This window comes from Orycteropus afer, unplaced genomic scaffold, assembly GCF_000298275.1.
Source record: "Orycteropus afer afer isolate SDZICR_OR568_19922 unplaced genomic scaffold, OryAfe1.0 scaffold00006, whole genome shotgun sequence".
Lineage (NCBI taxonomy): Eukaryota > Metazoa > Chordata > Mammalia > Tubulidentata > Orycteropodidae > Orycteropus > Orycteropus afer.
In genome coordinates, this window is record NW_006921593.1 from 9,559,038 (window position 1) to 9,572,133 (window position 13,096).

At 48.4% G+C, this 13,096-nt stretch overlaps 1 protein-coding gene across 1 annotated transcript; it reads right to left on the bottom strand.

The window, feature by feature from the left end:
* Window positions 1-5,997: 5,997 nt before the first annotated feature.
* On the bottom strand, window positions 5,998-11,404 carry VKORC1L1 (vitamin K epoxide reductase complex subunit 1 like 1). Its single transcript, XM_007942533.1, has 3 exons — window positions 11,262-11,404; window positions 10,226-10,335; window positions 5,998-6,224 (listed from the first exon to the last, which is right to left on the bottom strand). Exons 1-3 carry the CDS (start codon window positions 11,402-11,404, stop codon window positions 5,998-6,000), a joined length of 480 nt encoding a protein of 159 aa, XP_007940724.1.
* Window positions 11,405-13,096: the final 1,692 nt, after the last annotated feature.

The window sequence follows — 13,096 nt, forward strand, 5'->3', positions numbered from 1 at the left end:
GGCAAGAACTCTGTGTGGCCCGGCCCGCGGGCGCCACCTGTCAGAGCCCTCTCCCCCGACTCACCCGGAGCCGTGCCTCCCAGACATGCACCGGCGGGCACCGGGCACTTCTGGGTCTGGGGGTGTGTGGTCGTGGCTAGAAGGGAAAGTGAGAGTGAAAATAAAAACTTTTCTAGCGTGAAGCGTTGGTTTAAACGTGACCACCCCCCACATTGGACAATCTGCGTGATACGGTGCTGCCGGAAGGAACCTGGGATTGTTTTTGTGTCTCGGGCTGTCTCCCAGCCCAGCTATGCTGTTGCAAGGCACTGCCTCGGGGGCCCACAGCTCGCTCAGAGTCGCTGGTTACACTTGTGCTGTCACAGGCCAGCTCAAGCAAGTGACAGCCAAACTCTCACAGCCTCCAGGAAACTCCAACAGACTGACTGACAGGGATGGTTGGAGTGACGAATGAGTCCACACCCATGGAGTCGCCACGAGTTGCAATCCATTTGATGGCAACTGGCAACAACAGGTGTACGCGGGAGGGTGCCTAGTTCACAACCGAGAGGTTGATGGATCTAATCTACCCTGAGGGGCTTTGGAAGAAAAGCCTGATGGGCTCTTGAAAAATCAGCCATTGAAAACCCTGTGGAGCCCAGTTCTGCTGACACATGGGGTTGTCGTGAGTTGAAGTAGAAATGACTGCACTGGTTGGGTGTTTATGTTCACAGTTAAGATGATAACCGTAAGGTCAAAGTGGTGGACTGTCTCAGCTGGAGCCAGTCCTGTTCTGACTGATGTCTCAGCTTGATGGGACGGACAGATGTGTGTACAGCCTGTTGGGTCTGTCAAAGCCGACACCACTGAACACGACCCGTCTCCTGTGGCTGACGCTGTAAACAAGGGCTCCATGCCTTTCACCTCGACTGGCTCCAGCCTCTTCTCCAGAGGGAGGCCTTTCCTCAAGGAGGCATTTCTCCCCTCTTCTATGAAAAAACAAACGCAGTGCTGTCCAGTGGATTCTGACTCATAGTGAACCTCCCTTGGGTTTCCAAGGCTGTAAATCTTTACAGAAGTAGATTACATCATCTTCCTTCCGAGGAATGGCTGGTGGGTTTGAACTGCTGACCTTCCGGTTAGCAGTCAGATTCCTTAGCCACTGCACCACCAGAGCTCCTTCCCCTCTGTAGGCTCCATGGAGAGCTCTGGTGGTGCAGTGCCTAAGGCCCTTGACTGCTAACCGGAAGGCTGGCGGTTCAAACCCACCAGCCACTCCTCGGAAGGAAGGCTGGGCAATCTACTTCCGTAATGATATTGTCTTGGAAACCCACGGAGGGGTCGCTATGAGTCAAATCGACTTGAAGGCAGTGAGTTTGGTATAGGCTCCATGAAAACAAGGGCAGGGCACAGCTGCTAAGGTTTCAGCATTTACTGAGCCTGGCTGAAAGCTCCATGCATTGGGAACACCCTTTTTGTCTCCAGCCACATTCGTGGGTGATGGCTCCTGTGGGTGGTGGCACACGTCTCAACAGGCACGCCATTCTGTGCTCTCAGGGTAAAGCTGTAGTCACACTTCGCTAGGCATCAAAGTGTTTTTAAAAGAGGCAGCTGTCTCAGAGGAGGTAAAATTTTAGGAATTCCTATTTCTTGTGTCAACCACTGACCTCTTAAATCCCTTGAAGGAATCAAGTTTGGCATTCTAGTTCAATGTCAAAGAACAATGTGTAAGACTCTTTAGTTAATAAGCAGTCTAAACAGCAGGTGTACCCGGATGTGCGAGAAATCAGAGGAGAGGCCCATCTCTCAGTCCTGAGGTTCAACAGTAAGGTGCAGTTGGGTGTAAGGTGTGGACAGCAAGACGCAGATGGTCAGGTATGGATGGAAAGGGGTGGCAAAGGTGTCTTTGAAATGGGCTCATTTTCCTTCCAGATGCTTCCTTGTTTGAGGACTCTGACAGCAGTGAAGTGTTGAAGCTGAGCTAAAGTAAAGCTATGAATTGACAGCAGCTGATGGTGGCGCAGTGGGTTAAGAGCTCACTTGCTACCTGAAACGTCAGTGGCTTGAATCCACCAGCCGCTCTGAGTGAGAAAGATGTGGCAGTTGGCTTTCATAAGGACTGACAACCTTGGAAACTCTATGGGGCAGTTACTCTGTCCTCTAGGTGCACTGTGAGCTGAAATTGATTTGATAGCACTGGGTTTTGGGTTTTATGTGTTTGCATAACTGTAGGCAACAACACTTTGTCATTAATTCTTGACAACCACATTCATCATAAACCCATAATTCCAAGAACTAGAATCTCTAAAAACGTAAGTTGACACATCATCTGAGAGAAGCGTCATCAACTCAGCTTACCTGTAGAAGTGAGGCTTCGGTACCATCTTGAGCCTGGAAAGTCAGGGTTCACGTCCACGTTTTTGAAATGCAACCCTGTGATGTGAGAAGGATGCCGGCACCGTTTCCACAAGTAGTGTCTACATTCATTTTATACCAACAAAGTTAGGTGCAACAAAGAAACGTTCTTACATATTTACATTGGTTTTTATTGACCAGTTAGCCAAACGCCTGAATCTCCGATGAAGGTTTCTGTGTACATGGGAGGGCATCTGCCCAAGTGAGCTCCACTTTCCATCAGCGCTGCCTTTGGGAGCTTCACACACGAGTAGTAAATATTTCTGCTGGAACAGATCACACACTTCGTAGTCAGGCCACACTAAATGGTACAGTTTTACAGTAAAGAAACATTTCACCGTTTCTGGGCCAATCTGTCTAAAAGGGTTTAACCTGGAGTAGCCTGGAGCCCCATCGCACCCCTTGTTTTACTGAAGGGTGTCGCCCACAAGTTGGGAACCATGAGTGCTGCTTCAAAGCCTACATCAACATGTCTCCCACGCTTGCATGTTTGTACCAAATGCCTGAGACAAATATTGCTTAGTTCAGGCTCCCTCAGCTCACAGTGGGTTTCTTTGTTGGCATGTCTAATGCTGATGTTCAAGGCGACATTTCCTGTCAGGATTCTGATGTCAAGCAGTGGGAGGGACCAATCTAGGTTATGGAGTCACTGCTGACGACACTGTCCTGCTTTTGCTGAGGGTCTTTTAAAAATGAACATAAATGAAAACCAAGTAAATGGAAGCCAACAGAGTTTTAATTTCACTGTACTCTTGGTCCTGTGTCCTACTTAACAGCAAATGGCAATTTTTTTGTCTCTTTGTATGAAAATAGTTGATGCTTTAAACAATGTTTCAAAGGAATGGGCTGAAGGAGATAATCTGAGTTAAGAGTGTAGTTCCTGGCACACAACTAGTTAAACCTTAGTTCCATCCCCAAGAAGCTGACTCTCAGAAACAGCCCTAGTTGCAATGAGACCGGATGGAACCCTGCAGCCCACTGAGGCCCCCCACCACTGATCACTGACCCACAGCCTTGGGTTCCTCTAATGACATTCAAGACTCAGGTACGAGGGAGGCTTCCTTTGTTGGGAATCACTTCAGAAATGCCAAAGAAGCATGGCATGACTGCCAAGAACAAGTCCCCTAACCCTATAGGACTGTGGCTAATAATGTTACAGTGTTTCAATCTTCAAACTGTCTTCCGAGACCCTCAAATTTTCTGCCATGGTGTTTTCCCCTCCCCACCCTTCACTGGGGTGGAATGGAGGGTGTGGAAGGGAGCCTGAACATCTCCCAGGCCCAAAAGTACCAAATAACTTAGCACCCATGGGGTTCTGCTGCCTCCTGAGATACGGGGTTACATGCTGGGATTTCAGGGTGTTCATCACTCAGTGAGAAAAAAGAATGTGAATTCTACAGGGTTACAGGGGCGTGGCAGAAACAACTTTATACAACTCCAACAGGGCTGTTTTCCCCAAGGCTTAGGAAAGCAAATGAACAATGTGCAGGGCCTGGTGAACAGTGTCATGTTTTCTCAAGTCAAAGCTGAAGACCTTTGGAGACTGCAATAGCAAGACAAGCTTTAACTGCACTTTGCTGACTGATGCCAAATAGGATAAAAAATCATTAGGAACTGGGATGTGAGGAAGTTGGTTAGTGCTGCCCACTGATGTCGCAGGCGCCACAGCCACCGCCACCTTAACCGTTCAGCTACTTCCGCCCGAGTGTGGAAAAGAACCAGGTGGGCCCGGGTGACCCTGCACAGCTCTTCGCATCGAGACCATGTCTCCACATGCCCAGGCGTCAGTCGATGCTCGCCGAGGCCTCGTCTCGGTGACAGCACAGCAGCACAGGCGTCACAGGACAGGCACCAAACATCCATCCTGGGAAAACGGAGGCCTTGCTGGGTCTAGTTGGCCAGCTTGGAAGAAAACGTTCAAGTTCATTACAATTCGGATTTTACACCTGCCTTGGGCCAGGAGACTGCCCAGTGTCAACCGCGCAGGTTGGAAAATGACTGACTCAATGGTCGGTCGAGTTACTGATGCGACACATTTAAGTTTACAGAGCCTGTTTCCTCCCTTCGAAAGGCAAATAAAGCACTCAAAAGGTCCCAGTCTAACCGACTCTCTAACATAGTGACTAATCAAACTGGAAGCTAAAACACTGCTCCCGCTTCTCCACCGAGAGCCAAAGGATCCGACGGCAGCTTTCCTACAGAACGCGCGTTTTCTGCTTCGTGTTGAGAAGAGAAGGAAGGAGGAGGGAGGGCAGGCTCTTTTGCCCAAGTTCAACACACAAAGTATTTGGTTTGAGAATTGAAGACAGAAGGCACTTTGAACATCTGCTAGAAGGTGTTCCACAGAAACACCGTCACAACGCCATCTGGGTTGCTTTGGGCTACGTTAGGATCGTTCCTCCTGCACTGGCGGAGTTCCCGCGAGCGGTGCTGGAGCGGGCTCTGTTCTGCCTGTTGGGCTTCTCCTGGCTGCACTGAGCAGCACGCCAGCCCTGACGCTTGCAGATCTGGAACAGGACTCCACACCAGTCCAACTGGATGATTAGCCAGTGCGGGATGAAACAGCATGGGGAAATCCGGATCTACCAACGATAGCGCCTTGGCGTATCCGGGACACATCAAGGTCGTAATACTGCTTGGTTGGCTGACTGGCACCAACAGCAAGGAAAAATAACCCGCATGAGACACCAACTGTTGTGGGAGACCAGACCTAAAAACACCACCCTCCTCTCTCCAGCTTTCCTCAAGACATCTCCCCATTTTCTTCATTAGTGTCTCCAAGGCCATGAACTGGAAGTCTGGTTATTCTGTAGGGTTACAACTGGTCCAGTTTTGTGACTAGACACCAGCTTGACTCAAACGCCCAAATGTTGTTTCTCCCTCCAAGAGTGGGGAGGTGAAAGGGGACCAGCCACCCTCGTACTCTGCAGTCGCTGCTGCACCCACAGCTGCCAGTACGCTTCCTGAGGTGCCGCCTGGAAGGGCGTCCTCTCGTCCCCGGTTCTCTGGTCAGCACTGAGCTGACTGGTCTCCATGGCTATGCCTTACCTAACCTGGGACAGTGATTTCTGCAGGGGTGGGGTGGGGGAATCCAATATTTCTACCTTTATTTACAAATATCACATAAATGGATTCTAGTTGAATCTACATGTTTAAATCCATTGGCTAAAAACATATTACATATTGTAAACATGGCAATATTTAATACAGTATCTATTCTAAAATAGTTTCATGTCATGATCACATTTGTTAAACCTGAAATTGACTTGATACACATTAGAGAATTACTAGCAATGGTTGCTCACTTTACAACTGGGGGCAGGTGCTAGGGCGACATTTTAGTTTCTCAGAAACATCTTCAAAGTAAAGTTAAAGCTTGTCTTTGATTGGCTCGATGTATCCTTTTTTTGTATCCATATTTAAACTGAAGATTGACACAGAAAATAGCTAGAGCCCCTTCTAATTTACAGGATTTTAAAAAATCAGTTTAAGATTCTTGGGGAGAGTGTCTGTTGTGAAGAATAAAAACAAAACAAAACCCTGCTGGGAAATAAACTTAATGGAAAAAGGGCTTGAGGCCGTCAGCCGGGAGTCCATCGGGCGTCAGTCCTGCTTGGGCTGCAGCTGCCGCTTCCAGGCCTCATTCAAGTAAACTAGTCGTTTGTAGTTGACAATGAGGAGAGTGAAGTTCAGCACGTACGTGATGACGCAGATGAGGCAGAACTCCTTGAGCACAAAGTACAGAATGTACGCCAGGTACAGAGACCCCACGACAGACACGATGGACGACGTCATGAGGATCAGCGCTGCCACCGCGCTCGCTGTCAGGCCTGCAAGACAAGGGGACACGTGGCTCAGCCAGCCTGGGCACAGGAGAAGGTGCCAGAGTTCAAAGCTAACAGGCAGCACTGGAGTCCTGCTGACCCCACTGCAGAACTCACGAAGTCAAGACACCATGACTGCTGTTAGACTGACTCTGGGTAGGAGACCCATGTTATAGCTATAATTTCTCACTCCGTCAGTGTTCCAGGGGAACTTATCTCATACCTAGCTTCGGCCAGGGATACGCGTACAAAGCAAACATGCCGTCTTGAGATCACATTATGCAGTGAAGCCAATTTTGGAAATCAACAGCCCCGACTCTCCTAATGAGAAGAGTAACGAGGGGACCACAGCCTTCTCTGCCAAGGTGGGGACACTGGGTGAGTCCTCCCTCCACTGGCCTCTTCTCGGCAGGCCCCCAGTTGTGGAGAGTAAATTTGTTTTATGTCAAAACCCCCTATTATTGTTGTCTGCCGTTGAGCACCTTCAACCCACAGCGAGCCCGGGGCACAGAGCGGAGCAGCCTCCGGGGTCTTCTAGGCTTTGATCTCGGAGGAGCAGTTCACCAGCTCTTTCTCCTGTGGAGCTAGCGGGGGAGTCCAAACCACCACCATCTGGGTGGTCAGCTGGGTGCTTAACCTCCGTACCACCAGGGCACCTCAAAACTCTGTGAGGGGAGACCACCACACCGACGTGGTGCTGAAGGAAGAAAAAGGGGATAATCGTTGCAGAACATGTGAGTGAGTGCGTTTCACCACACTGGAGTCAAACTAGATCTAGAAGAAAATGCAACCGTGCGTGCTAAGCCAGAGGGCGTTCAAGTCAAAAAACGTGCTGGAACCCTCGAGTTCCTCAGGCGCCTTCACACACCACGGTGCTGAGAACATGTGCATTTATTCTAAGACTGGAGGAGAAGGCAGAGCTGCTACACTGCCTCTGCCCAACAGCTAACAGAGGCTGAGAGGAACCAGCCAAAGGTAACAGGTGGTAGCAGATTTAAACAGGTTAATTAAGGGGCTGAAATCCAGGTGCCTGCTGGGAACAAAGGTGATGAGAAGCTGTCAGTGGGCGGGGGCGCAGTCACAGGGGCCTGGCTCACCTCTATGAGCAGCCAGTACTAGAAGACAATGCCTTAGTAGCCATGACATGGAACCCACTCGACGGCAGTGGGTCTTGGCCTGAAACGAGCTCTTCCAGGCCAGAACGCGGTTGGTTACTTATGCTAGGGATGGGCAAATCTGGCCCACCACCTGCTTTTATAAATAAAGTTTTATTGGAATGTAGCCACCTTCATTGTCTTCTGTACTGTCTGTGGCTGCTCTCGCACAGGGGCAGAGCTGAATAGCGGCCACAGCTCACAAACCCTATGCTCTTCACTATCTGACCTTTTACAGAAAAAGTCTGCTGACTTCTGACCTACGCTAAATATCTATGATTTCAAAACTTAATGCTGTTGCCGCAGTTTGAGCTAAGAAAGCTAGCTTCTAAGGGACGTGGACAGGTTAATTTCTCTCTTCCTTTCTTTTCCTCAACAGTAAAACCAGAATAATGACCACCCCTAAGGCTCCCGTGAGGATTCAAGAGGTGATAGGTATGAAGAAGTGGGATACTGCCCGGCACCTGGTGAGCGCTCTGTAAACACTGGCTGAGCTCTGGGGCACTGTGCTTAAAGCACTCGGGTGCTAACCAATAGGTTGGTGGTTTGAACCACCAGCTGCTCTACGGGAGAAAGATGAGACAGTCTACCTCCATAAGGATTTACAGCCTTGGAAACCCTACGGGACAGTTCTGCTCTGTCCTACAGGGTCACTGTGAGTTGGCATCGACTTGATAGCAGTGATTTTTTTTGTAAATACTGCCTGTCAGCTAAGTACAATACTATTAAACCTGTCCTAAGGTATTGTAACTGGGTACTTGTGACTTGGGATTAATGTACCCAATGGAAATTAAAATGTGCTGAAAAACTCCATAAACAAATGGTGGTACCGTCATGCAATGGAATATTCTGCAGCTGTGAAAAAGGATGAATGACCACCCAGAGGGGATTTAAAAAAAGAGGCCAGCGACAGGGCATCTTCTGTAGCGTCTGCCTAATGTATTAAAACAGGAGGAAGATGAAGACTGTACAGTTGAATTTTCTTGACTCTGCATTAAAAAACTCCACGAAGACCAAAAAGAGAAAAAGCTACCTGTCAGGGATATGGGGCAGTGGGACCAGGTAAGGAAGAGACAAGGGTGGGATGGGAGTTTTCCCTGATTTTTCTATTTTTTAACTCTGGAACTAGGTCTGTGTACTACCTATGGAAAAAGTAAACTTAAAAACACTGTATTGCACACTCGGAAGTGCGAAGATGACATGCCCTGAAAAACCGAGACGAGCTCACGTGGCCCTCCAAGGACAGACAGTGGCATTGCAAACGCGTGTGAAGAGTCTGGGGACAAAGACAGCTTCATGAACTGTAGACGGGAAAAGACACACGACACGTGTGACTCAAGATAAGCATGTATAATTAGAAATTAGCAAACTAAGTATTATAAACTGAAAGTCTGTTAACAATTTTCACTATTGCACTTCAAAAATGCATATATTCAAAGGCTTCATCTTTGGCTCTTTCAGTGGGGAAATTAACGACTCCCTTATATTGGGGCTTTTTACTTTTCGTTAGAAATCCACACAAAACAAGAAATGTGTGGAATAAAGTGCAAACTCTCCCTTCCCCTGCAGCAGCGACCAGAGCTCTCCTACGCACTGGTATGCACATGCACATGTATGAACACAGCTGCCATGTCATGGCTTATTTCACAGAACAAATCATGTCCCTTCTAACGGCTCCATCACGTGTGTACCTAAGTTACTCAGCCACCACCTCCCGCTGAAGCTGCCTGCAGTTGTTCACCGTTTGAAAGGGTACTGCCACGATACCCTCGTGCAGACACCGCCCGGTCTGCAGGACAAATACACAGACACAGAACTGGGCGACCTGCAGGGCTGCTGGGAGAAATGGAGAACTTCGCCTCCTAACTCATCAGTCGGGTCGCTGGAAGAGCCGGCAGGCGATGGGATCAAATGCTCACGGCTGAGATGCAAAGGCAGAAATGGACTGATGGAATTCAAAGTATAAAACTTTCATACAACAAAAACTCACAAAACTGACATTAAAAAAAGATAAAGAACAGGTAAAATGTTTGTTGCTGACATGAAAATGGACCATGGCCAGAGCCCCAATAACTAAACTGGCAAAAAAAAGGACATGAAAAGTCAGTAAAATTAAAATAATGAGCTGCTAACAGGAACTACTAAATTAGAACTTTAAAAACATGGTGTAGTTGAGACTTCTAGAAAACCAGACAAGTGGGAAGAGAACAGTTTGTCAAAAACCCAGTAAGACCATCAAAAAATCAGTGTCGTCTGACCTGTAAGCCTGTGCCTGAAAATTTATTTTATAGAAATAATTTAAAAGGGGGGTGAGTGCGCTTTAAACAAAGTTGTCCACTGCAGCGATATTTGGAACACAAAAATCTGAAAGCCAGATGTCAATAATAACAAAGCTCTTAAGAGAACCGACAGGAGCAGTGTGCCAACCCAGGCAAGCAGAAGCCAGGCGGCGGGCAGCAGCTCGGTGCAGGTGAGGGGCCATGACTCATGTTCACCTTGCCCAGCTTCTCAATACGTAGCATTTTTAAATAGCTACAGGGTCCATAACATAGGAAGGAGAAAAGTTTTGGAGGGAGACTTGTGTGGAGTCTTAACTCCCCGAAGGGCCTGGTTGGTCCGGCCGCTGGAAGGCTGCTCTCCCTGAGGAAACACCGACAGACCCGTCTGCATCATCCCCGTTAGAATCCGAGGGCCTTGAGTTGTCACAACACACACGTATGCTACCAACTCCTGGTTCTAGCATTAACTTACGCTTTTGTTTAATATAAAGACACACTTTAGAGCAAAGACACAAAGCACTGAATAGAATACAGCAAAACAAACTTATCTTTATGGTGCCGTATAAATACTTACCAAGTAATAACTGCAGTATATAAAATATAAGTCCAAAGACACTGTTTGGCTGGTTTAATACACCATCCGTTCCAAAAATGGAACCCAAAAGACCAAATCCTCGACCCCATCTGTAAAATAAGGAAAACCAGTAACCCTCTATTTGCGTTTCCCTGTTTTTAAAAAGGTGAAATTAGCAGGATACATTACCCAATTTTAAAATCAACCAAGTTGCCACATTTCTGAAACGCTCTTTGTTGAACAAGTGATGGCTCCCCAAGTGGCAGGTGGGCCACTGCATTTCCATTTGGCGTCTGACTGGAAAGAAGGGCCTGATAGGAACACATCTCACTGCCTAGACACCCACCGGAATGTCTGAGTGTCAATTCCTATCTCTTTTCCAAAAGTAGGCCAACGGATTCTCTTTCTGACGGCATTAGTGTTTGCAGAGGTATGGCAGGGTTTCTCAGCAGCGACACCAATGACGTTTTGGGCCGGGCAGTTCTTTATGGTCGGAGCCGCAGGGTGTGTGGGAGCTGTAGGGTGTGTGGCAGCTCCCTGGCCTCTGCTCACTAGATGCCACCAGCAAACCCCCAGCCCCAGCTGTGACAGCCAAAAATATCTTCAGACATGGCCAACTGGCTTCTGGGGGCCGAAACTATCCCTGGTTAAAAGCTAGAGACTTGAGCTCTGCTCCCTCCCGTCTTCATTCAAGGGAATCCGACCGGAGAGCTGCTTCCTGATAAAATTCAGCACAAACCTGCCTTTCGATGTAGGGCTATGTCAGAAATGGGGTCTCTCCTTGGTGTTTATCTTAAAAGTAAGGAATCGGTGCATGAGACGCCCTGTATGCCTCACCACTGTTATCTGGAGTGTACCTTTAAATTTTGCATTTCACATTTTTTTTAGAATCTCATTTTCTTAAAAAAGGATTATTAAGTTCTGATTGACTAAAACTTTATGCAAATAGCAAACCAACATTTACTCTGGGAAAACCCTTAGAAGCCCACTGCAACTCTGAATAAGGGTGTTTCTTAAACTTTAAATGCAGGCAGACCTCAGAGATCCCGCGGGTTCGGTCCAGAGCACCGCAGTGAAGGAGACACTGCCACGGAGGGCGCCATGTGCCTCTTTGGGCTCCCAGTGCCCGTGAAAGTCAATGTCGGTGCTGGAGTGTAGTCTACTGAGCGTCCACAGCATGACGGGAGTTTGAAACGTTGTGAAAATGACCAAAATGTGATGGAGACATGACGCGAAGCGAGCACACGCTGCTGGAAAAGTGCTGCCAGACTTGCTCGACACACTGCCACCACAAACCTTCGATTTGTGAAAAACGTATTATCCATGAAGTGCAATAAAGGAAAGTGCCTTAAAACGAGGTCTGCCTGTACCAACAAGAATACCACCAGCCCCAGTCACGGCAGCAGAGAAGCCCCTAGTCAAACCGTAACTTTGTTCCGAGAACAGACTGCCTGGACACAGGATAAGAAGGGGACTCTCGATAGTCCCACTAGGTTAACAGCAGTCGGTATCCAAAATACACAGGAGCCCCTGTATAATAATGATGTGGGGTACAAATGAGGCCAAGTCTACAAGCAGGTGAGAGCAACGAGGACAGAGTTACCCGTTTCAGGAAACGGAATCATCTGTTACCTTCATTCCTTCTTTCACTCATCACATTTGAGTGCCCACTGGGTGCAGGCCTGGGTCCATTAGGTGCCAGGGGTCTGGGAATGAGCAGGCCACACGGGCTGCTGCCCTAAAAGAGCTTCCACTCGATTCGGGGAGAGAAGCGATAAACTCGGATCCAGGAGACTAAGTTCCCTTCACGAGGAGTGTGTGTGTGTGTGGGTGTGTCAGGGGGTGGGGATGGACTCAGTGCTGCTGGAAATTACAGTGGGATCTTATTAAAATCAGTTTGTTCAGTAGGGCCTGAGTCTGCATTTCCCAACCCAACGGCCCAGGTGACGCTGATGCCGCAGGTCTGAAGACCTCCCAAGGTGCGCTGGCTGGGTGTCAGCGAGGGCCGTCCTCAGGAATCAAACTGTGCCTTGCACCCTGAGTGAGGAGAAGCAGCCAGGCTCCTACAGAAGGACCAGTTCACCACTCACCAGTGAGGAATTCAAGGGCCAGCAAACACTCGGAAGATGCCTGTCATCATCAGCCAGCAGAGACGCAAATCCAAATTCCAGTAAGATACCACCATCCCCTGCTAAAACGGTCCAGATCACAAAACGGAAAACCACCACTGTTACGAGGATGGGGAGAGACTGGACCTTTCATCAACAGCTGGTGGGAACGTAAGCTGGTACAACTGTGGTGGCAGAGAGTCTGGCGTTGCCTCGAGAACTCAGAAACAAGTTAGTGCATGACTCGCAATTCCCCTCCTAAGCATGTGCTCTACCCACTGCTGCCGTTTTCAAGCCATGAGTTTAACTTTATTCTGGTCGCAATGGGAGGGTGTCCCGTGCCTTTACACAGAAAGGTGATTCGAGCACACTGAGGGTCACCCCTGGCTGCTACGTAGGTATAAACTGCATGGAGACAAGAGTGGAGACCGGGAGAGACCACAGGCAATCCAGCTGCTGGGCCCTATGCATGCGAAGCAGGAACTCAAGTTGACATCACTGCCTTTGGAGATCACTGGGCATCCTGCCAAAATGATCATGGGTAAATAGAATGTTATAAATTCAAAGCACTGCTCTATACCTAATTACTCACAAAAGATCAAGTTGCAATTTTCCTTGAAAACACTGCAGTAACCCAAGCAATGAATATGTAATTTTATCAAAGTAATAGGTGCACAGGCTTTAAAATAAGGCTTAAGAACCTTACACAACAAAGCAGAGATGGCTGGTGCCTTCACCAGCCCTCCCAAGGGCAGCTCAGTTC

What these genes read in the sequence shown, in the direction of transcription:
- VKORC1L1 (XM_007942533.1), bottom strand. Translation starts at nt 11,404, where the DNA reads ATGCTGTGGACGCTCAGTAGACTACACTCCAGCACCGACATTGACTTT. An exon ending in GAACCCGCGGGATCTCTGAG is followed by an intron (nt 10,336 to 11,261) that starts GTCTGCCTGCAT and finishes CTTATTTTACAG; the next exon opens with ATGGGGTCGAGGATTTGGTC. An exon ending in TATACTGCAGTTATTACTTG is followed by an intron (nt 6,225 to 10,225) that starts GTAAGTATTTAT and finishes CTTGTCTTGCAG; the next exon opens with GCCTGACAGCGAGCGCGGTG.